Raw genomic sequence first — 23249 nt, forward strand, 5'->3', positions numbered from 1 at the left:
GTTAGTAAATTGTTACAGTTATGTTGCATGGGTAAATACTCACAAACACTGAATTTCCAAATCATTAGTATTTTTTTGCCAAAATAAGTAGTAAGATAACAGCTGGGCTCAGCACATAATGTTTTGATTTCACAAAACTAGGATAAGACTGGAGGCTATGAGCTACTAGAGGGTGCTACTAAGATGAGACACATGAGGCTTTAATCCACTAAGAGGCCATATCATCGTACAAGAATATATCTCAATCAATACTGGAAATAGAATCTGTGAATCTGAATGCACGCTTTCAAGTCATCCCACCCTGTTCATCTGGCCGCCCCTCTCATCAAACCTGCCACTCAAGCTTAGTAGTCTAACCCCCTCCGAAATCACCAATTCTCCTTCTGGTTGTTTCTCCCACACTAGCTGCAAGTGCTATCTGGGCCTCTCTGTGGCATGCAGGCTCAGTTTGTTTCAGGTTTTGATGTCACGTGCCCAAGTACAGGGAAATGCCTTTCTTGCAAGCTCTAACTAAGCAGTAATCAATATCAATATAGTACTAAAAAATAAAATATGATACAACAAAAACACACGAGAAATAAAAATGTATAATAACACGAGAAAGTAAAAGCTATATACACGGTCAGTTCCAATACCATATTTACAATTTGCAGGGATACTGAAGTGATAGAGGTAGATACAGTATGTATAGGGGTATGTTGACTAGCCATCTTTAAAATAAATACAAGGGTTAACTCAGATAGTCAGTGTAGCCATTTTGTTAGCTGTTTAGCAGTATTGGGGATAGAAGCTGTTCAGGAGCCTGTTGGTGTCAGAGCCTGATGCACCGGTACCGCTTGCCATGCGGAGCAGAGAGAACAGTATTTGGCTTGGATGGCTGGAGTCTTTCATGATTTTCCGGGCCTTCCTTTCTCACCACCTGATATAGAGGTCCTGGATGGGAGGTAGCTCGGCCCCAGTGATGTACTGGGCTGTCCGCAACACCCTCTGTCGCGCCATGCAATCGAGGTTGGTGCTGTTGCCATTTCTATTCTGAAACCAATTTAATCACTTCACAAACAAACACTTAAGATTTTTGAAAACAAACCAAGCAGTTCAAATCAAATTCTAATCAAATTGTATTGGTCACATACACATATTTAGCAGATGTTACTGCGGATGTAGCGAAATGCTTGTGTTCCTAGCTCCAACAGTGCAGTAGTATCTAACAAATCACAACAATACACACAAGTCTAAAAGTAAAATAATGGAATTACAAAATATCTAAATATTAGGACGAGCAATGTCGGAGTGGCATTGACTAAAATACAGTAGAATAGAATACAGTATATACATATGAGATGAGTAAAGCAGTATGTAAACATTATTAAAGTGATTAGTGTTCCATTATTAAAGTGACCAGTGATTCCATGTCTATGTATATAGGGCAGCAGCCTCTAAGGTGCAGGGTTGAGTAACCGGGTGGGAGCCGGCTAGTGATGGCCATTTAACAATCTGATGGCCTTGAGATAGAAGCTGTTTTTCAGTCTCTTTCCCAGCTTTGATGCACCTGTACTGACCTCGCCTTCTGGATGGTAATGGGGTGAACAGGCAGTGGCTCGGGTGGTTGATGTCCTTGATGATCTTTTTGGCCTTCCCGTGACATCGGGTGCTGTAGATGTCCTGGAAGACAGGCAGTGTCCCCCCGGTGATGTGTTGTGCAGACCGCACCACCCTCTGGAGAGCCCTGCGGTTACAGGTGGTGCAGTTGCCGTACCAGGCAGTAATATAGCCCGACAGGATGCTCTCAATTGTGCATCTGTAAAAGTTTGTGAGGGTCTTAGGGTCCAAGCCAAATTTCTTCAGCCTCCTGAGGTTGAAGAGGCGCTGTTGCGCCTTCTTCACCAAACTGTCTGTGTGGGTGGACCATTTCAGATTGTCAGTCATATGTACGCCAAGGAACTTGAAGCTTTTCACCTTCTCCACTACAGCCCTGTCGATGTGAATAGGGGCGTTCTCCCTCTGCTGTTCCCTGAAGTCCACGATCAGCTCCTTCATTTTGTTGACATTGAGGGAGAGGTTATTTTCCTGGCACCACTCCTCCAGGGCCCTCACCTCCTCCCTGTAGGCTGATCCGTCATTGTTGGTAATCAAGCCTACTACATCATCCACAAACATAATTTATTCAGTCTGGATAGCTTTAAGCAGTATGTAGATGCAAGCCTTGTCTTTAAGATCCTGCATGGTCTTGCCCCTCCACCCCTATGCCGGCATATCATGCTCAAGGAAAGCACCTCCATGATAACAAGGGCAGTAACTAGAGGGGTAAGAGGCACTGTCACACCTTCTTCACGTCTGTGCGTGTGTGGACCATTTTAAGCCCTTAGTGATTTGGAGGAGGAACGAGCAACTCGAAGCTCTCGACCCGCTCCCCTGCGTGTTGCTTAGGGCACAGCCATCATAGTTAAAGGTCTTACCTACCTGGCACTCATGAGAGTATTTGAAACCCCATCCCCTTGCTCACTGCCACAGTTAAATTACTGTAAATGTCTTTACTATAAAACCCATAAAAACATTTCACACATACGTGGTCCCTTAAACCCCCCCCCCTCCCCGCTGTTGTTATTGACCCATCGCCATTGCATAATAAAATTAGCTCCAAAACAACAATTAGTAAGTCTATTCAAACTCCTACCCAAGGGTGTGTTTGTAATCTAACAATGGTGGCCATCTGTCCTCTTTTCAAAAACCAAGATAAATAATAAATCAGACTGAAGTCAATGTGAAGTCACTGATACAAAAACAGCTACAGAAATAGACGCTGAACTGTATCCCAAATGTCACCCTATTCCCTATATAGTGCCCCTATGGGCCCTGGTGAAAAGTAGTGCACTGCACTATATAGGGAACAGGGTGCCATTTGGAAAGCAGACAGTTGCTTTAATGATCCAGTTTCTTTCTCATGTCTCCAGAGATTAGCACCAAATACATGTCTCATACAGTATGTTCCACACTCTATACAGTGGCTGCTCTCTGCAGGCAAAGCTAATAGCAGAATTGTGTAGTTTCTGTAAAGTATCCTTGTTCTTGCTAAAGTAGTTTGTGTTTTCTCTCTCATCTCTTTCTCTCTCTGACCGCTGGCTTTCTGCACACCTTCATCCCTTCTACAGACAGCAGAGAAAAAAGGGGGTGGAGAGAGATAGAGGGACAGTAAAGAAACAGGAAGAAATCCTCTCCTTTCCTCGCTTGATCTGTATGTTCCTTTGTTCCTGGAAGGAGTATTTAAAACACAAGATACACTATTGTCTTGTATTTTGAGTAGCCTAATTGTGGTACTTGGCCTAGTATAAGAACTGTGATTTTACCTATGGGGGGCAGCAGTGAATAAATGAAAGGGTATTATCATTTTTGTAAATTAACCTTTATTTAACTAGGCAAGTCAGTTAAGAACAAATTCTTATTTACAATGACATCCTACCCCGGCCAAACCCAGACAACAGTGGGCAAATTGTGCACCACCCTATGTGGCTCTCAATCACGGCCGGATGTGATACAGGCTGGATTCAAACCAGGGACTGTAGTGACACCTCTTGCACTGAGATGCAGTGCCTTAGACCGCTGTGCCACTCATTTTTAGGAGTGCCATCTCCACCAACCTGCTCACCTGCTAGTGCTTAGCAGCGACACACACACACACACTCACACACAGTTTGAGCCTGCTAATTGCCTACTCTGAGAGTGATTGGCACCCCAGCCAGTAATGTGTTTAATCACAGAGGCCTGGCTTTATATATTTTTTATCATTGACAATCTCTCCCACAAATCCTCCATTGTCTGCTGTTCTGGTGTTTTCCTATACAGGCAGGGAGGCTGAAGGCTCGGTTGCAGGATTTGGAGAATCTCCTAGCACGCTTCGACTGCCGGAGTGGCTATGGGCACCACCATCATGTGCGCGAGTATCACATGCGACAGCTTCATGAGCGACAGCATCACGAGCGTGGGCATCAGGGGGAGGACAGCCTGCCCAATGCGCTGGAGGACTTCCTGGCTATCCAAGGTAACCAATCATCAGCCACCCACTCATTCCACATGACCAATCAGAAAACATTCTAACAGTTTGTCCTTTTCATTCAACCAGTCAGGACATATCAGCAGAAATCTGACTGCCAATGCTGTTAACCACTGTGCTCCTATTTGTCCATTATACCTGACACATGGCCTAGCTCATACTGTAGATAACAATAGCATCACGCTATCCCATACTATACTGTCTAGTATACCTAGAATAGCGGACACCGAGCTGCACCCGGAATGACTGTCCGTGCCTAGCTGACTCTGTTCAGCTTGACATTGTTAAAGATGTAACACAACAATATAATGATAAAACCAAACATAATGGGATGGAAAGAGACAGAATCAGCATGTATCAGGAGTCAACCAGCCTTACAATCTTCTCTCCACACATGCTGACTTTCTCATTATCTTATGAGCAGAGGGGAAAAAGTACCATAAAAGGCTTACAGGCTCATTGACATAGACCGAATGGAGGCTAAATTCCAACAATACAGTTCATAGCAGGCAGGCAGAACTGTGTGTGACCATCTTAATCCCTGTTTGTATGACAGACATGCAGCTAGCGAATTTTGAATCCCTCTTCTTCATTATGATGAGAACTCTAATCAGGATTATGCCTGTCCGACCGCTCTCCACAGCAAGCTGGTACACTGCCACATTGCTAAAAAGGCTACACTGCTCTGTAGTAACCAAAAAAGTGTTAAACAAATCAAAATACATTTGATATTTGAGATTCTTCAAAGTAGCCACCCTTTGCCTTGATGACAGCTTTGCACACTTTTAGCATTCTCTCAACCAGCATCATGAGGTAGTCGCCTGGAATACATTTATATTAACAGGTGTGCCTTGTTACAAGTTAATTTGTGGAATTTCTTTCCTTAATGCGTTTGAGCCAATCAGTTGTGTTGTGACACGGTAGTGGTGGTATACAGAAGATAGCTCTATTTGGTAAAAGACCAAGTCCATATTATGGCAAGAACAGCTGAAATAAGCAAAGAGAAATGAAAGTCCATCATTACTTCGTGACATGATGGTCAGTCAATGCAGAACATTTCAAGAATTTTGAAAGTTTCTTCAAGTGTAGTCGCAAAAACCATCAAGCGCTGAGATGAAACAGGCTCTCATGAGTTACCTCTGCTGCAGAGGATAAGTTCATTAGAGTTAACTGCACCTCAGATTGCAGGCCAAATAAATGCTTTACAGAGTTCAAGTAACAGACTCATCTCAACATCAACTGTTCAGAGGAGACTGCGTGAATCAGGCCTTCATGGTCGAATTGCTGCAGAGAGACCACTACTAAAGGACACCAATAAGAAGAAGAGACTTGCTTGGGCCAAGAAACACGAGCAATGGACATTAGACTGGTGGAAATCTGTCATTTGGTCTGATGAATCCAAATTTGAGATTTTATGTTCCAACCGCTGTGTCTTTGTGAGACGCAGAGTAGGTGAACGGATGATCTCCGCATGTGTGGTTCCCACCGTGAAGCATGGAGGAGGAGGTGTGATTGTGTGGTGGTGCTTTGCTGGTGACACTGTCTGTGATTTATTTAGAATTCAAGGCACACTTAACCAGCCTGGCTACCACAGCATTCTGCAGCGATACACCATGCCATCTGGTTTGTGCTTAGTGGGAGTATCATTTGTTTTCAACAGGACAATGACCCAACACCCCTCCAGGCTGTGTAAAGGCTATTTGACCAAGAAGGAGAGTGATGAAGTGCTGCATCAGATGACCTGGCCTCCACAATCACCCGACTTCAACCCAATTGAGATGGTTTGGGATGAGTTGGACCGCAGAGTGAAGGAAAAGCAGCCAACAAGTGCTCAGCATATGTGAGAACTCCTTCAAGATAGTAAAAATTAAGAAAAACCCTTGAATGAGTAGGTGTGTCCAAACTTTTGACTGGTACTGTACATACACACACGCACGCACACACACACACACACACACACACACACACACACACACACACACACACACACACACACACACACACACACACACACACACACACACACACACACACAGAGAGCAAGAGAGTGAGAGAGAGAGAGAGAGAGAGACGGACACAGACACATAAACGCAGGATAACATCCCACAGAGGATGCAGTAAACACCCTCCTCTCACAGATAGAGCCAGAAGGTCACACCAGCGAGGCACACTGCAATAAACAACTTAACCATAAAGCTACAACAATAACCAAAGGCACCCGGACATACAGAGAGCGTTTTTAGCACAAACAGTGAATTCAGTCTGAGAATTGACGACTGACCACATGCAATCCATGATCATATGTAGGCCGTCATTGTAAATAAGAATGTGTTCTTAGCTGACTTGCCTAGTTAAATAAAGGTTAAATAAAACGTTTTTTTAAAGAAAAGAAAATCAAACGCAACAGTTCCACTACAAAGTCCTACTATAAAGGGGCTGGCAGTACTTGTGTCCTAAATAACAATAACATTGAAATGGAATTAAAAGGATCCATGTAACGATCCATGCTGTGTGTTTTTCTCTCACATCAGTGTTTTTGTGTTTCTCTGCAGAGGCAAAGGAAGCCTTGGTTAAACAGTTTGCTCTCGTGGAGACGTCTACACACACTCTCTCAGCCCAGCTGCACCATGTTACCCCAGCTATGCATTGTAGTGCCAGCATGGAGGAAGAGCAGGAGGAGGAGAAAAAGGAGGAGGGGAATGAGAACAGGCGGAGAACATTGTGTAGTACCCTTGCTGACGCTGTATCAGTGGTCAGAAGTGCACAGACACAGCTGAAGCAGGCAACACTGGACCTGGACAACATGGTCAGTGGGACATTTACTCTCACTTTGGCTATGTCCTAATTACAGATGTCGGATCTTAATTTGAGCCAGTTTGCTACAGCCAGAAAATGATCCTACAGCAACAGGAAATGTGATTTATAATTATTTTAATTAATCAACATTTTTGTAGGGGTTGATACATTTTTCGTAAGGGAAAATTGTCTGAAATTTCAAAGTAGAAATTAAAAACTTCAGAAGTCTTTTTAAACCTCAAATACACTACAATTATTAAATCCTGAAACAGGATGGTCAAATTAAGATCCTACATCTGTATTTCTCCTTCCTCTCAAAGTGTGCACTTGTTCACTTCCCTTCACTGATTTGAAAGTAAATGACTGGCATAAGAAATATGGTGGACACTCACACTAGCCATCCTCCACCAATCTAAGGCTATTGTTTTTGTGGGAAGTAGTGAACGTGTGCACATTTCAGTAGAAAGGGGATTTTATTGGGACACAGCCACTGTCTCTGACACATCGATGCCTGCTGTTGAATCATTTGAAGCAGTCATAACTATAGTTTATCTTATTATAATAAGCAGTATCATACATTCATGTATACAGCAGAGCTCACACATATACAGCAGAGCTCACATGTATACAGTAGAGCTCACATGTATACAGTAGAGCTCACACAATATATGCTGACGAGGTAGATAGTCATTTGTCCATTTCAAGTATTTTGGCATTTTTTATCCTGGGAAGGATACTGATGATTCAGTAGAGGTGTAATGTATTGATCCACAGTGATGGCTAAAGTGCAGTATTTCTCCCTCTGAAGCTCCATATCCCTACCATGGAGAGAGAGCAAAGAGAGAGCACACAGTTTCTCTGACTGACGCTCAAATGAAATGAACAATTTGTTCTGCACCCACAGCTCAAGCTTTTCCCAGTCACTCCATGCTCACTAGCAGCAGCTTGGTATCTATTATGAATATGGCTGCCATGTTATGTGGTTTTGGGGAAATGAGAGCGCTTGTTTTGGCTGTGTGTGTGTGTGTGTGTGTGTGTGTGTGTGTGTGTGTGTGTGTGTGTGTGTGTGTGTGTGTGTGTGTGTGTGTGTGTGTGTGTGTGTGTGTGTGTGTGTGTGTGTGTGTGTGTGTGTGTGTGTGTGTGTGTGTGTGTGTGTGTGTGCGCGCAAACCTGGAGCCAGAGCATTGCAATTCCACATTAACAAGCAGAACGGCTCTGAAATAGGAAGAGAACATCTTTGCGTGTCATATACTGTGATTCACTTTCCTCTATTTTATTAGCACTTTCTCAAAATAAATGTCACACAGTGAAATAGTCAACATTTATGCACTACGACTTGTAAATGGAAACATTGACTCTGTATACGTTAGTGAGTGAATATGTGCTGTAGTTGGAGCCTTCAGTATGACTTCCTGAAATGACTTTATTGAGTCAGTCTACTTTCTGTGAGTTTAACACTGGTCCTGGGGTCATGTAAGGTTAGCTGATAACTGTGCATGGTCACGATTCAGGTTTTAAATCAACTGACGTCACATCCTATCCAGAGCATGTGTAGCACCTTGTCCTCAGACAGTTTTCCTTTGTCTGCTAGCCTGCCACCTCTGCACGCTTTCATTTCATACATTTTTTCTATGCTTTTCCAAAGGTCATTCCTTTCGAGGTGCCACCGGTGCCCAACCGATGGAACTCAGCGGTGAACCAATCAGAGGTCCTTATGAAAAGGTAAGTCAGTGGAGTTCAATAGACTTTAAGTGGCCAATTATGGCAAACAAAGGTCATCTCCCCTAATGTAGGCCCTGCCTCTTCCATCTGTCAGTCGCACAATGGCTGGCCTGCCACAGACACCCTCAATCAATGACAACAATACAAAACCTTATTATGCAGAAGAAATACATTAGGTCTAGTGAGAGGAAATGGAGAGATTGACTCAATAGCTGGAATCCATTTGACTTCTCCTCAGCAGACCAGTTGTTTTTTGTCAAATAATTGAAGTGCCAGGAGTGCCAGGATGGGCAGGGTTTGAGCTTGCATTTTTGGTTCTATTCAGTTCCATTGCGGCAGACAAGATCAACCAAGCTGAAGTCAAACAAATACTTTTTGAACCCAGGTGTGGTTGTCAGGCCCATATATCTAATACCCTATCTGTTTTTCTCTCTATCTGTCAGCCACACAGAGATGTCTGGTCGTATAGAGTCTATAGCTACCAAGGCGTTCATGGCCTCCAACCAGACCTACTCTCTACTGATGGACCTACTGGAGGACAACTCTACAAAGGAATACATCAGCAACCTCACAGAGCAGTGAGTAACTACACATATCACACACACATATGCAGGCATGTGGAAGAACACACGTAGGCAGGCATACAGGAACACACACACACACACACACACACACACACACACACACACACACACACACACACACACACACACACACACACACACACACACACACACACACACACACACACACACACACACACACACACACACGCACAGACACACATCATGAAGTGCTTCGAGAGGCTAGTCAAAGACCGTATCACCTCCTCCTTCCCCGACACACTCGACCCTCTCCAATTCGCCGATACCCCTGACAGATCCACGGACGACGCAATCGACAATGAACTGAACACTGCCCTCACCCACCTGGACAAAAGGAATACATATGTGAGGATGCTGTTCATTGACTACAGCTCGGCCTTCAATAACATAGTGCCCTCTAAACTCACCACAAAGCTAACGGCCCTGGGACTGAACTCCTCCCTATGCAACTGGGTCCTGGACTTCCTGACGGGACACCTCCAGGGGGTGAAGATAGGCAACATTACCTCCTCGACACTGATTCTCAACACGGGGGCCCCACTAGGGTTTGTACTCAGTCCCCTCCTGTACTCCCTGTATACCCACGACTGCGTGGCCGCACACAGTTCCAACTCCATCATCAAGTTCGCTGACGACACAACAGCAGTAGGCCTGAATACCAACAAAAACGAGATGGCCTACAGGGAAGAGGTAGGCACTCTGACAGCGTGGGACCACTTCACGTTCCTTGACGTACACATTTCAGAGGAGCTGAAATGGTCAAACCACATGGACAACGTGGTGAAGAAGCCACAACAGCGACTCTTCAACCTCAGGACGCTGAAGAAATCTGGCCTGTCCCCGAGGGCCCTCACAGTGTTCTACAGGAGCACCATCAAGAGCATTCTGACGAACTGCATCACAGCCTGGTATGGCATCTCCACCGCCGCGGACCACAAGGTGCTACAGACGGTGGTACACTCAGCCGAACGCACCATTGGGTGCACACTGTCTGCCCTCCAGGACACTTACAATACCAGGTGTCGCAGGAAGGCCTAGAATATCATCAGGGACTCCAGCCACCCAAGCCATGGCCTGTTCTCCCTGCTTCCATCACTCAGACGCAGGCAGTACAGGAGCATCATGGCAAAAAAAAGAGTAAGACTGGCCAATAGCTTCTACCCCCAGACCATCAGACTGCTGAATAACCACCACCAGTCAGCAACCTGCTCCCACTCTCCCTCCTGCCGCCCCCCTGCTGCTCCCTCCCTGCTCCCACTCTCCCTCCTGCCGCCCCCCTGCTGCTCCCTCCCTGCTCCCACTCTCCCTCCTGCCGCCCCCCTGCTGCTCCCTCCTGCCGCCCCCCTGCTGCTCCCTCCCTGCTCCCACTCTCCCTCCTGCCGCCCCCCTGCTGCTCCCTCCCTGCTCCCACTCTCCCTCCTGCCGCCCCCCTGCTGCTCCCTCCTGCCGCCCCCCTGCTGCTCCCTCCCTGCTCCCACTCTCCCTCCTGCCGCCCCCCTGCTGCTCCCTCCCTGCTCCCACTCTCCCTCCTGCCGCTCCCCTGCTGCTCCCTCCATGCTTCCACCACAATGGATATGTATCATTGCCACAGTTGTTAATATGTCCTGCATTTTTGGAGCTCAGAGCTCAAGAATTACACTGTACCCTGTAATACATCTGTAACCCTGTACATGTGACTATTAAACTCTCTAATCTCTAATCTAAACATACATACAAACCTACACAGTACACACGCAGATACACACACGGCCCCTCTTTCTCTCTCTCTCTCTTTCTTGCCGCACCATTCCTCCAACACAACATCATTTTAAAGGCTCAACATGAGGTGCAAAAAAGCCTGTTAACCTGCATGGATAAAAACAGACATGTCCCTTGAAGCAATATCTCAACACAGTACTTCATTTACACAATGTTGTTGCTCCTCTCCTTTTCTCCTCGGGATATTTCTCCCAAATAGGACCCAGGTGTGGTGTTAGCTGTAGTGGTGCCCCACAAAACAAGGTCATGAATCCTGCTCTTTATAGCAGCTGTTTAGAGCACACTGGAGTTAGCCTGGGTACCGCTCTCTTTAGCTAACATTCCACTCCTTGCCACTCCTTGTCATTGCCAAAGAGACTGGTCTTTCGGCAATCTCAATGTTCAATATGCAGACGGATTTACGGCAGTTGCTGATGGGGAGTTGGAAACAACATTCATATGTTCCATGACAACGTTTCTGAATGGACATGGAGAGAATTAGTGAACTCACACAGACACACACACACCCTAAAAAGACTCATCAATCAAAGTCACCTGCACACCTCAGACACACAAATCACATTTTTCCTTCCCTAAAAACGTATAAAAAAAAAAAACTAGGCTCATCTTCCTGGCTGTAGTCGATCAGAAAGAATGTCTAGGCTACATTATAGCATAGCCTAACGCCTAACATTAGTTGACTATCTGTCACGTTCCTGACCTTGTTTTCCTTTTGTATTGTTGTGTTTAGTGGGTCAGGACGTGAGATGGGTGGGCAGTCTGTGTTTGTTCTATGTTAAGTGTCAGGTTTAATTGACCTTGTATGGCTCTCAATCAGAGGCAGGTGTTTTCGTTTTCCTCTGATTGAGAGACATACATAGGGAGGTTGTTTCACATTGTTTGTCGTGGGTGGTTGTCGCTGTGTCTGTGTTTATTGCACCACACGGTACTGTCTCGTCTCTCGTTCGTTCTTTCCTGTTCATGAGTGCATTGTTTTTTATGTTCACCAGTTCAGGTCTGTTTAACGTCGTTTGTTGTTTTGTAGTTTATGCAAGTATAAGTTTTTGTGTTCGTCTTCGTCAGCAAATAAATCTATATGTATTCACAACCCGCTGCACCTTGGTTTAATCCCTGCTCCTCCTCTTCGGATGAAGAGGAGGAGGAGAGTCGTTACACTATCAAATGAATTGTCAAGGAAAGTTTAATGGGGGGATAGAGAGACAGCTATAGTATTACTAGAGACGTTGGTTATGTCATGATTATCCTAGCATGTGCACTGGATTCATTTTTCTAAACTGCCCCATGTAATTAGATTTTTTTTTCATTCAAATGAGTCTGGTGGTTTTTATTCTAGGCATGGAGATATTTCAACATCTAGACGATAAAAGGCTACAATGATCACTAGTACTGGTCTGCCAAAGGTAGGCTATAGGTGTCCCCATAGGTCTAATATTTAAATTGAGGAAGTGTTTATCATTATTTTAGCTATCCACGGTAGCTAAAATGTTATTGACTACCATGTTATTGACTTGTTTATTGTTTACTCCATGTGTAACTCTGTGTTGTCTGTTCACACTGCTATGCTTTATCTTGGCCAGGTCGCAGTTGCAAATGAGAACTTGTTCTCAACTAGCCTACCTGGTTAAATAAAGGTGAAATAAAAAAATAAATAAAAAAAAGAGGCCCCTCCTAATGAAAAGGCCCCCCATCCTGCTAATGTGAGCTGCTGGGAAGCGTACTTGCACTTGATATGCATTTATGGAGGAAAAGGTGAACTTGCCATTTCCAAAAATTAGCTCAATGTGGAATGGGGATTCCCTGCTTTGCGATCTGTTGCGTATGTCAACAGTCAGGGTTTCTTTAATAAAATAGGCCTAGGCACTACACTTTTGTATTGCACATTTAATTCAACGGATGCGTTAGAAGATGTTCAACTTCAATTCATTGGCACAAAATGTTCTTGCATAGCACAGGTGGTTGTCGCCTTCGCCCCAGTCTGAGGTCGTGTGCGCTCTGGAGCAGGTTTTCATTAACGATATTTCTGTACTTTGCTCCGTTCATCTTTCCCTCGATCCTGAGTAGTCTCCCAGTCCCTGCCGCTAAAAAACATCCCCACAGCATGATGCTGCCACCACCATGCTTCACCGTAGGGATGGTACCAGGTTTCCTTCAGACATGACGCTTTGCATTCAGGCCAAAGAGTTCAATCTTGGTAACATCAGACAAGAGAATCTTGTTTCTCATGGTCAGAGTCCTTTAGGTGCCTCACGGCAAACTTCAAGCAGGCTGTCATGTGCATTTTACTGAGGAGTGGCTTTCTTCTGGCCTGATTGGTGGAGTGCTACAGAGATGGTTGTCCTTCTGGAAGGTTCTCCCAATTCCACAGAGGACCACTGGAGCTCTGTCAGAGTGACCATCTGGTTATTGGTCCCCTCCCTGACTGAAGCCCTTCTCCCCCGATTGCTCAGTTTGGCCGGGCGGCCAGCTCTAGGAGATGTATTGATGGTTCCAAACTTCTTCCATTTAAGAATGATGGAGGCCACTGTGTTCTTGGGGACCTTCAATGCTGCAGACATTTTTTGGTACCTTTCCACAGATCTGTGCCTCGACACAATCCTGTTCCGGAGCTCTACGGACAATTCCTTCGACCTCATGGCTTGGTTTTTGCTCTGACATGCACTGTCAATTGTGGGATCTTATATAGACAGGTGTGTGCCTTAACAAATCATGTCCAAATCATACATGTTTTTTTTTTGTAAAACCTGTTTTTCCTTTGTCATTATTGGGTATTGTGTGTAGATTGATGAGGGAAAAAATATTTAATCAAATTTACAATAAGGCTGTAACGTAACAAAATGTGTAAAAAGTCAAGGGGTCTGAATACCTTCCAAATGCACTGTAGACTAGCATACGAATGATGGATTAATATGCTAGCATATGAATCAACTTCTAACTTACACATCTCTGTCTTCTGTATATGTATACAGTACCAGTCAAAAGTTTGGATGTTTTTAAAAAATTGCACTTGAAGGAACGTTCAATGTTCTTGAAATGTTCTGCATTGACTGACCTTGTCTTAAAGTAATGATGGACTGTTATATCTCTTTGCTTATTTCAGCTGTTCTTGCCATAATATGGACTTTGTCTTTTACCAAATAGAGCTATCTTCTGTGTACCACCCCTACCTTGTCACAACACAACTCATTGGCTCAAACGCATTAAGAAGGAAAGAAATTCCACAAATTCACTTTTAACAAGGCTCACCTGTTAATTGAAATGCATTCCAGGTGACTACCTCATGATGCTGGTTGAGAGAATGTCAAGAGTGTGCAAAGCTGTCAGCAAGGCAAAGGGTGGCTACTTTGAAGAATCTCAAATATTATATATATTTTAATTTGTTTAACACTTGGTTACTACATGATTCCATATGTGTTATTTAATAGTTTTGATATCTTCACTATTATTTTACAATGTAGAAAATAGTAAAAAATTCATTTAAAAAACTTGAATGAGTAGGTGTGTCCAAACTTTTGACTGGTACTGTATATAGCACCTTGCTCTTGATTGCTGGGTATAAAATAGGCTTCCCCTCCAGTTCACAATGAACTGGAGGGGAAGTTTGAATGGCGAGAGCTTCTCTGGTGTGATGTGATTGTATGGGCTGGTGTTAAAAATCCAATAAACGGGAATCCTCTGTTCTCCCCATGCTAGCGAGGGCCGAGAATCCACTCTCACATAGGTATGTGATTGCAAAGGGCATCAGAGTCTTAACAGCGCAATTTGCCAAGGCAGGATACTCTGAGCGCAGCCCAATCCAGAAATCTGCCAGTGGCTTCTGATTAAATTCAATTTTCACAGAACCGCTTGTTGCAATTTCGATGAGGCTCTCTTGTTCAGATATCGGTAAGTGGACTGGAGGCAGGGCATGAAAGGGATAACGAATCCAGTTGTTTGTGTCATCCGTTTCGGGAAAGTACCTGCGTAATTGCGGACCCAACTCATTCAGGTGCTTCACTATATCACATTTGACATTGTCTGTAAGCTTGAGTTCATTTGCACACAAAAAATCATACAATGATGGAAAGACGTGTGTGTTGTCCTTGTTAATGCAGACAGAGAAGAGCTCCAACTTCTTAATCATAGCCTCAATTTTGTCCCGCACATTGAATATAGATGCGGAAAGTCCCTGTAATCCTAGATTCAGATTATTCAGGCAAGAAAAAACATCACTCAGATATACCAGTCGTGTGAGAAACTCATCATCATGCAAGCGGTCAGACAAGTGAAAATTATGGTCAGTAAAGAAAACTTTAACTTCTTATGGCTGCAGGGGGAGTATTGAGTAACTTGGAAAAAGGTGCCCATTTCAAACGGCCTCGTACTCAATTCTTGCTTGCTTAAAAAACTTGAATGAGTAGGTGTGTCCAAACTTTTGACTGGTACTGTATATAGCACCTTGCTCTTGATTGCTGGGTATAAAATAGGCTTCCCCTCCAGTTCACAATGAACTGGAGGGGAAGTTTGAATGGCGAGAGCTTCTCTGGTTTGATGTGATTGTATGGGCTGGTGTTAAAAATCCAATAAACGGGAATCCTCTGTTCTCCCCACGCCCAATGTTTATGTTTACAATTAAATGTATTACATCAGAATGCCCAATGATAGAATGTTTCCAATCAAATTCATGAATTAAGTTAGGAAAATATACTATCAGTCTAATTTGCATAAACATTGTGATTGGATGATAGCTATGAGGGTTATCGAATCAGGATCAAATCCTCTGATCTCCTCAAGCTCATTAATGATAGAATGTTCATATTTGAAGATTGCAGAAAGCCAGTCTCTTTTGCAATGACAAGAAGTGGCAAGGAGTGGAACGCTAGCTAAAGAGACTGGTACTTAGGCTACACTGGAGTTATGAAAATAAGACATTTAGCCACAGGGGAACAGCTCTCTTCCCTCCTCTTTAAGCGAATTGCTTTCTGGGGCTGCTTTCATGGAGGGAGCAGCATGGAGGGAGCAGCATCTCCTAGCGTGAGATTGCGCTGAGGATTACCCCCAAAGCTCAACGGAACCATGCAAAAACCTCCGGTGGCCACGCCACGCCACGATGGGAGCAGGCAGGAGCCAAGAAATTGATTACCCTCATACCAGCACTAGTCTGCTTGCTTCTGGGGATTTAATCGTAACCTTTCAGAGCAATTTGGTGGGTGCATGGGTGGAAGGGTGTGTGTGGGAGAGTGTGTGGCCACCCCTCAGAGCCTGGTTCCTCTCTAAGTTGCTTCCTAGGTTCCTGCCTTTCTAGGGAGTTTTTCCTAGCCACCGTGCTTCTACATCTGCATTGCTTGCTGTTTGGGGTTTCAGGCTGGGTTTCTGTACAGCACTTTGTGACATCGGCTGATGTAAAAATGGCTTTATAAATACATTTGATTGATTGATGATTTGATTGTGTGTGTTTGTGTGCGTGTGTGTGCACGCGAGTGTGTCAAGAATCAAAACACTGAATGATCTAACACCCTCCCCCCTCTCTCTCTCGTTCTCTCTCTTTCTCTCTCTCATTCTCTTTCTTTCTCTCTCTCAGACTGGCAGACATGCAGCAGATAAAGGAGAATCTGACTGCCCAAGTGAATAGGACTCTAGCCAATCAACTGTCTCTGGAGGAGGAGTCTGCTGATGTCTTGGTTGCCCTAGGTAACCTCACCTCCTCCCTATTGGAGCTGTCCCAGAGGAGGCCCAAATCCACATCAGGAACCAACCAATCAGATCTCAGACCAACACAGGGTTACAACCAATCAGACCCCAGCCTCGCACCGGCTGCCAATCAATCAGAGGTCAGTGGCTACCGGGGTCAGAGGTAATAAGAACTCATTGTACTCTCAAGTTGACGGACTGACTGACTGACTGACTTATTGACTGACTGGCTGACTGAATTACTGACTGAATGTCTGAATGAATGAATGAATGAATGACAGCTGTTCTCCCCTTTCCTCAGGATGTTGAGCTAAGCAACAGGACAGCTGAGCTGGCGTTTAATGTCCAGTCTAAAGAGGAGCTGGTCAATAAGATTAGAGAGGAGATGGAGCCTCGCATACAGACCGCTCACAACAACATGGCTGCTGTAAAGGATATATACAAGGTAGAGGGGGTTTTATCTGCACACCTAACATTTACATGTACCAGGAATATGACCTGGTGAAATGTTGCTGACAGCAATAAACAGTATATACTGACAAAAATAGACAATAGAATGTACACACAATCCACATACAGTTCAATATCCTGTAGAGCAGTGGTTCCCAAACTTTTATAGTGCCATACCTCTTCAAACATTCAACCTCCAGCTGCGTACCCCCTCTAGCACCAGGGTCAGCGCACTCTCAAATGTTGTTTTTTGCCATCATTGTAAGCCTGCCACACACACACTATACGATACTTTTATTAAACATAAGAATGTGTGAGTTTTTGTCACAACCCAGCTCGTGGGAGGTGACAAAGAGCTCTTATAGGACCAGTGTACAAATAATAATATAATAATAATACATTATTTTGCTCTTTATATAGCCATCTTACATATAAAACCTTATTTTCCCAACGAAAATTGTGAATAACTCACCACAGGTTAATGAGAAGGGTGTGCTTGAAAGGATGCACGTATCTCAGCAATGTTGGGTTGTATGGGAGAGTCTCAGTCTTAAATCATTTTCCACAGATATTCCACACACATATGTATTTAGTTTTCATGCTAGCGAGGGCCGAGAATCCACTCTCACATAGGTATGTGATTGCAAAGGGCATCAGAGTCTTAACAGCGCAATTTGCCAAGGCAGGATACTCTGAGCGCAGCCCAATCCAGAAATCTGCCAGTGGCTTCTGATTAAATTCAATTTTCACAGAACCGCTTGTTGCAATTTCGATGAGGCTCTCTTGTTCAGATATCGGTAAGTGGACTGGAGGCAGGGCATGAAAGGGATAACGAATCCAGTTGTTTGTGTCATCCGTTTCGGGAAAGTACCTGCGTAATTGCGGACCCAACTCATTCAGGTGCTTCACTATATCACATTTGACATTGTCTGTAAGCTTGAGTTCATTTGCACACAAAAAATCATACAATGATGGAAAGACGTGTGTGTTGTCCTTGTTAATGCAGACAGAGAAGAGCTCCAACTTCTTAATCATAGCCTCAATTTTGTCCCGCACATTGAATATAGATGCGGAAAGTCCCTGTAATCCTAGATTCAGATTATTCAGGCAAGAAAAAACATCACTCAGATATACCAGTCGTGTGAGAAACTCATCATCATGCAAGCGGTCAGACAAGTGAAAATTATGGTCAGTAAAGAAAACTTTAACTTCTTATGGCTGCAGGGGGAGTATTGAGTAACTTGGAAAAAGGTGCCCATTTCAAACGGCCTCGTACTCAATTCTTGCTCGTACAATATGCATATTATTATTACTATTGGATAGAAAACACTCTCTAGTTTCTAAAACCGTTTGAATTATTTCTCTGAGTGAAACAGAACTCATTCTGCAGCCCACTTCCTGACAGGAAGTGAGATTTCTGAAATCGAGGTCTCTGTTCAAAGGCTTGCCTATAAATGGGCATGATACGTATTGGTATACATACACGTCATACACCTTCCCCTAGATGTCAAGAGGAAGTGAGAGAAGAAATGAATGGATTATCTTGGTCTGAAGTGGAATAAATCCTCTTGGAATGACGTGTCCGCCATTTCCTGTTTTTTCGAAAGCGCGAAGATGAACCTGGAATCGCCTTCTGGAAAGCCGTCGTTATAGGCGAATACTATCTCCGGCTTTGATTTTATTTGATACATGTTACAATATCATCGTAAAGTATGTTTTTTCAATATAGTTTTATTAGATTATTGAAATTTATTCCCATTTTGGGATGCTATTTCATATATCTGTCGAACTGTGCTATCGCTACCGTTTGCCTTGAATCAATGCTGTTGTGTGTTAGCTATTGTAGTAAGCTAATATAACGCTATATTGTGTTTTCGCTGTAAAACACTTAAAAAATCGGAAATATTGGCTGTATTCACAAGATCTTTGTCTTTCATTTGCTATACACCATATATTTTTCAGAAATGTTTTATGATGAGTATTTAGGTATTTGACGTTGGTGTCTGTAATTACTCTGGTTGCTTCGGTGCTATTTCTGACGGTAGCTGTGATGGTAGCATCAATGTAAAACTGATTTATACCTCAAATATGCACATTTTTCGAACAAAACATAGATTTATTGTGTAACATGTTATAGGACTGTCATCTGATGAAGTTGTTTCTTGGTTAGTTTGGTTGGATCTTGGTTAGTTAGGTTGGCTTTGTGCATGCTACCTGTGCTGTGAAAAATGTCTGTCCTTTTTTCTATTTGGTGGTGAGCTAACATAAATATACGTGGTGTTTTCGCTGTAAAACATTTAAAAAATCGGACATGTTTGCTGGATTCACAAGATGTTTATCTTTCAAATGCTGTATTGGACTTGTTAATGTGTGAAAGTTAAATATTTCTAAAAAATATATTTTGAATTTCGCGCCCTGCACTTGAGCTGGATGTTGTCATAAGTGTACCGGTGTCGGGCTTGCAGCCTGAAGAAGTTTTAAGCTCGTCTCTCAATTAAAAAAAACGTGTCGCCACGTCTGTTGACTCATCCAGCTGTAACCCATAGAATTCACTGGCTTGTATGCGAAGCAGTAATTGTTTCAAAACATCTCCTGCCATGTCACTGATGCATCGTGAAACAGTGTTGTTTGATGAAGGCATTGTCTGTATAGTTTTTTTGGCCTTTTCCCCCAGCATTGTCCCAGCCATATCTGTGGCAGCAGGAATAATTAAGTCCTCCACAATAGTATGTGGCTTGCCTGTCCTAGCCACTCGGTAGCTCACCATATAAGACGCTTCTAGCTCCTTCTTATTAATGGTATCTGTTGCTTTAATACGTCTTACTACTCGAAAGTCGTCTGAATTCTCGCTCAAAAACTTCTTTAATCAGGACAACACCTGTGCTAACATAATTGCAAAATTGTTTTCTAATTATCAATTAGCCTTTTAAAATGATAAACTTGGATTAGCTTACACAACATGCCATTGGAACACAGGAGTGATGGTCGCTGATAATGGGCCTCTGTACGCCTATGCAGATATTACATAAAAAATCTGCCGTTTTCACCTACAATAGTAATTTACAACAACAATCTGTAAAGTCTACACTGTATTTGTGATCAATTTTACGATATTTTAATGGACAAAATTTTTTGCTTTTCTTTCGAAAACAATGACATTTCTGTGACCCCAAACTTTTGAACGGTAGTGTATATAATATATATAATAAAAGTACTGTAAAATGTTTTATAATCTTTCTTATTATGTGTAATTGTTCTTGTAACGGCTCTCGTTTGTAGAATGAAGAGTGGACCAAGGTGCATCGTGGTAGGCGTAGATCATCTTTTTATTGATGACACCAAAACAAAATAACAACGACAAAAAAACTAACGCGAACAGTTCTGTCAGGCACAGACACTAAACAGAAAACAAGATCCCACCAAACCCAAAAGGAAGATGACAACTTATATAGGATCCCCAATCAGAGACAACGATAGACAGCTGCCTCTGATTGGGAACCACACGCGGCCAAAAACAAAGAAATAGAAAACATAGACTTTCCCACCCGAAACACACCCTGACCTAACCAACCATAGAGAATAATAAGGATCTCTAAGGTCAGGGCGTGACAGTTCTGCTTTTACTCTAGAGCAGGGGTACGCGCAATGCTGTCAGTGGTACGCCAAATAAAAATGTATGTATATATATATATATTAAATGTGAATCACATTTTTATTTGGCGTACCACTGACGGCATTGCGCGTACCCCTGCTGTAGAGTGAAAGCAGAACAATTACACATAATAAGAAAGATTATAATAAAACATTTTACAGTACTTTTATCGTCCGTCTGAAAAATATTAATTCCTTAATTATTTGTTTCAATTGTTTTATTATAACTACAGTAGACGGTAGATGCTTCTGCGTCAAATCAGTCAGTGACCACATAGTCAGGATGCTGTGCTGTCTGATGTGTAACTCTTGAGGTTCTGTGAGGTTCACTCCCTACTCTCTCTCTATCCCTGGTACATCCCTCTGCAGCTGACAGCTCATGCCCATGGGTCAAAGGTCCTGGCCCTGTCATCGGTGGTGACAGGGAAAGAAATGGAGTCAGAGGCCATCGCTCTGCGGAGAGAACTGGAAGGTGCCGTTTGCAGCATGTTCTATTTCTGTTTCTTTTTCTGTTGTTTTACATTTCAGACTTTTTGCTTAGTTTTCATATTCCCATCACTGCAATATCAGCCCACGGAGTTATTCTAATTAAATATCAAAATGCTTAGAAAAACAAATGTAACACCAATGTAACCGTTTGTTTCTCCCTGTTAAGCTCCACTTGTCATTTTGTGAGAGGAGGAAGAGCAGCTGTGATTGTGGGAAATAATAACAAAGCCTCAAATGCACTCTGAGTTTCACAGCCTCCAGTTCATTTCAACAATATATTCACTGTTTATAAAAATAAAATAAAAAGTGTCACGTCATATTAGTTGTTGGAAATCTCATCAGGGTAGTCTGAATATAAACCCTTACAAAGAAAAGCATGTCAAATTTGCAGCTTCAATTGTCAAAATCTCATTTTCACATGTGAAATTGAATTTTCACAATTTAAATAGTTGTTTCACATGTTGAGCCTATGTTTCACATATGAAACCATATTTTCACATGTAGTAGAGTTTCCACATATGAAATTCTGTAAAACGGTAACTTAGCCTACCTGAGTATAATAATTAAAGTGTTTTAAAAAGAATGATTTATTATTTCTGAGCCAACCTTTTGGAGTGTTACTGCTGCAGGTGCATGCCTCTCTTCTTCATACGTTGGTCAGTGACCATTGAAAGAAGCTCATCCAAAAGGACAGAGAAGCTAGCGTTCTGTCTCCTTCTTGATTATATTTAACATGCTAAAAGTAGCGATCTCAGATTTAGTCATTTAACTCAAGTTTACTTTTTGTAATTGTTTTGTGCAAAAAAAGTCATCACATTGTCTGAAAGCATTCAAAATACACTGAAAACATCCAAAATACATAATCTGTACAGCTAAAAACAACAATGATTGTAAAACAAATTGACTTTCAAAACAGTTAGGCAGATGTTTTAACCCGTGCAGCAAAATGCTTATGTTACTGACTCTTAACAATGCAGTAAAATGTCAAACAAGTACACAAATAAATCTACACACAATCTACACACAATACCCCATAATGACATCACAATACCCCATAATGACATCACAATACCCCATAATGACATCACAATACCCCATAATGACATCACAATACCCCATAATGACATCACAATACCCCATAATGACATCACAATACCCCATAATGACATCACAATACCCCATAATGACAAAGTGAAAACAGGTTTTTAGATTTTTTTGCAAAATAAAAAATAGAAAACAGAAATATCTTATTTACATAACTATTCAGACCCTTGAAATTAAGCTCAGCTGCATCCTGTTTCCATTGATCATCTTGAGATGTTTCTACAACTTGATTGAAGGCCACCTGTGCTAAATTCAATTGATTGGACATGATTTGGAAAGGCACACACCTGTCTATATAAGGTCCCACAGTTGACAGTGTATGTCAGAGCAAAAACCAAGCCACGAGGTCGAAGGAATTGTCCGTAGAGCTCCAAGACAGCATTGTGTCAAGGCACAGATCTGGGGAAGGGTACCAAAAAATGTCTGCAGCATTGAAGGTCCCCAAGAACACAGTGGCCTCCATCATTCTTAAATGGAAGAAGTTTGGAACCACCAAGACTTTTCCAAGAGCTGGCCGTCTGGCCAAACTGAGCAGTCGGGGGAAAAGGGCCTTGGTCAGGGAGGTGACTTTTGGCAAACTCCGCTTGGAGTTTGCTAAAAGGCATCTAAAGAACTCTCAGACCATGAGAAACAAAATGCTCTGGTCCGATGAAACCAAGATTATAGCCTTTGGCCTGAACGCCAAGCGTCACGTCTGGAGGAAACCTGGCACCGTCCCTACGGTGAAGCATGGTGGTGGCAGCATCATGCTGTGGGGATGTTTTTTAGCGGCGGTGTTCTCTGGGTGATGAGAGGTGTTGGGTTTGCGCCAGACATAGCATTTTCCTTGATGGCCAAAAAGCTACATTTTAGTCTCATCTGACCAGAGTCCCTTCTTCCATATGCCTTTTGGTGAACAACAAACGTGTTTGCTTATTATTTTCTTTAAGCAATGGCTTTTTTCTGGCCACTCTTCCGTA

The 23249-nt window shown here is 43.0% G+C and overlaps 1 protein-coding gene across 1 annotated transcript in view; it reads left to right on the top strand.

The window, feature by feature from the left end:
• Positions 1-23249, top strand: part of LOC139544185 (laminin subunit gamma-3-like) — a 245472-nt gene that overhangs the window by 209293 nt on the left and 12930 nt on the right. The window contains exons 18-24 of the mRNA XM_071351006.1: positions 3841-4036; positions 6601-6854; positions 8490-8566; positions 9010-9144; positions 16487-16736; positions 16898-17041; positions 21067-21169. Of these exons, the coding sequence (XP_071207107.1) occupies positions 3841-4036; positions 6601-6854; positions 8490-8566; positions 9010-9144; positions 16487-16736; positions 16898-17041; positions 21067-21169 (1159 nt within the window). The remainder of the gene's footprint in view (positions 1-3840; positions 4037-6600; positions 6855-8489; positions 8567-9009; positions 9145-16486; positions 16737-16897; positions 17042-21066; positions 21170-23249) is intronic.

This window comes from Salvelinus alpinus, chromosome 18, assembly GCF_045679555.1.
Source record: "Salvelinus alpinus chromosome 18, SLU_Salpinus.1, whole genome shotgun sequence".
Classification (NCBI taxonomy): Eukaryota; Metazoa; Chordata; class Actinopteri; order Salmoniformes; family Salmonidae; genus Salvelinus; species Salvelinus alpinus.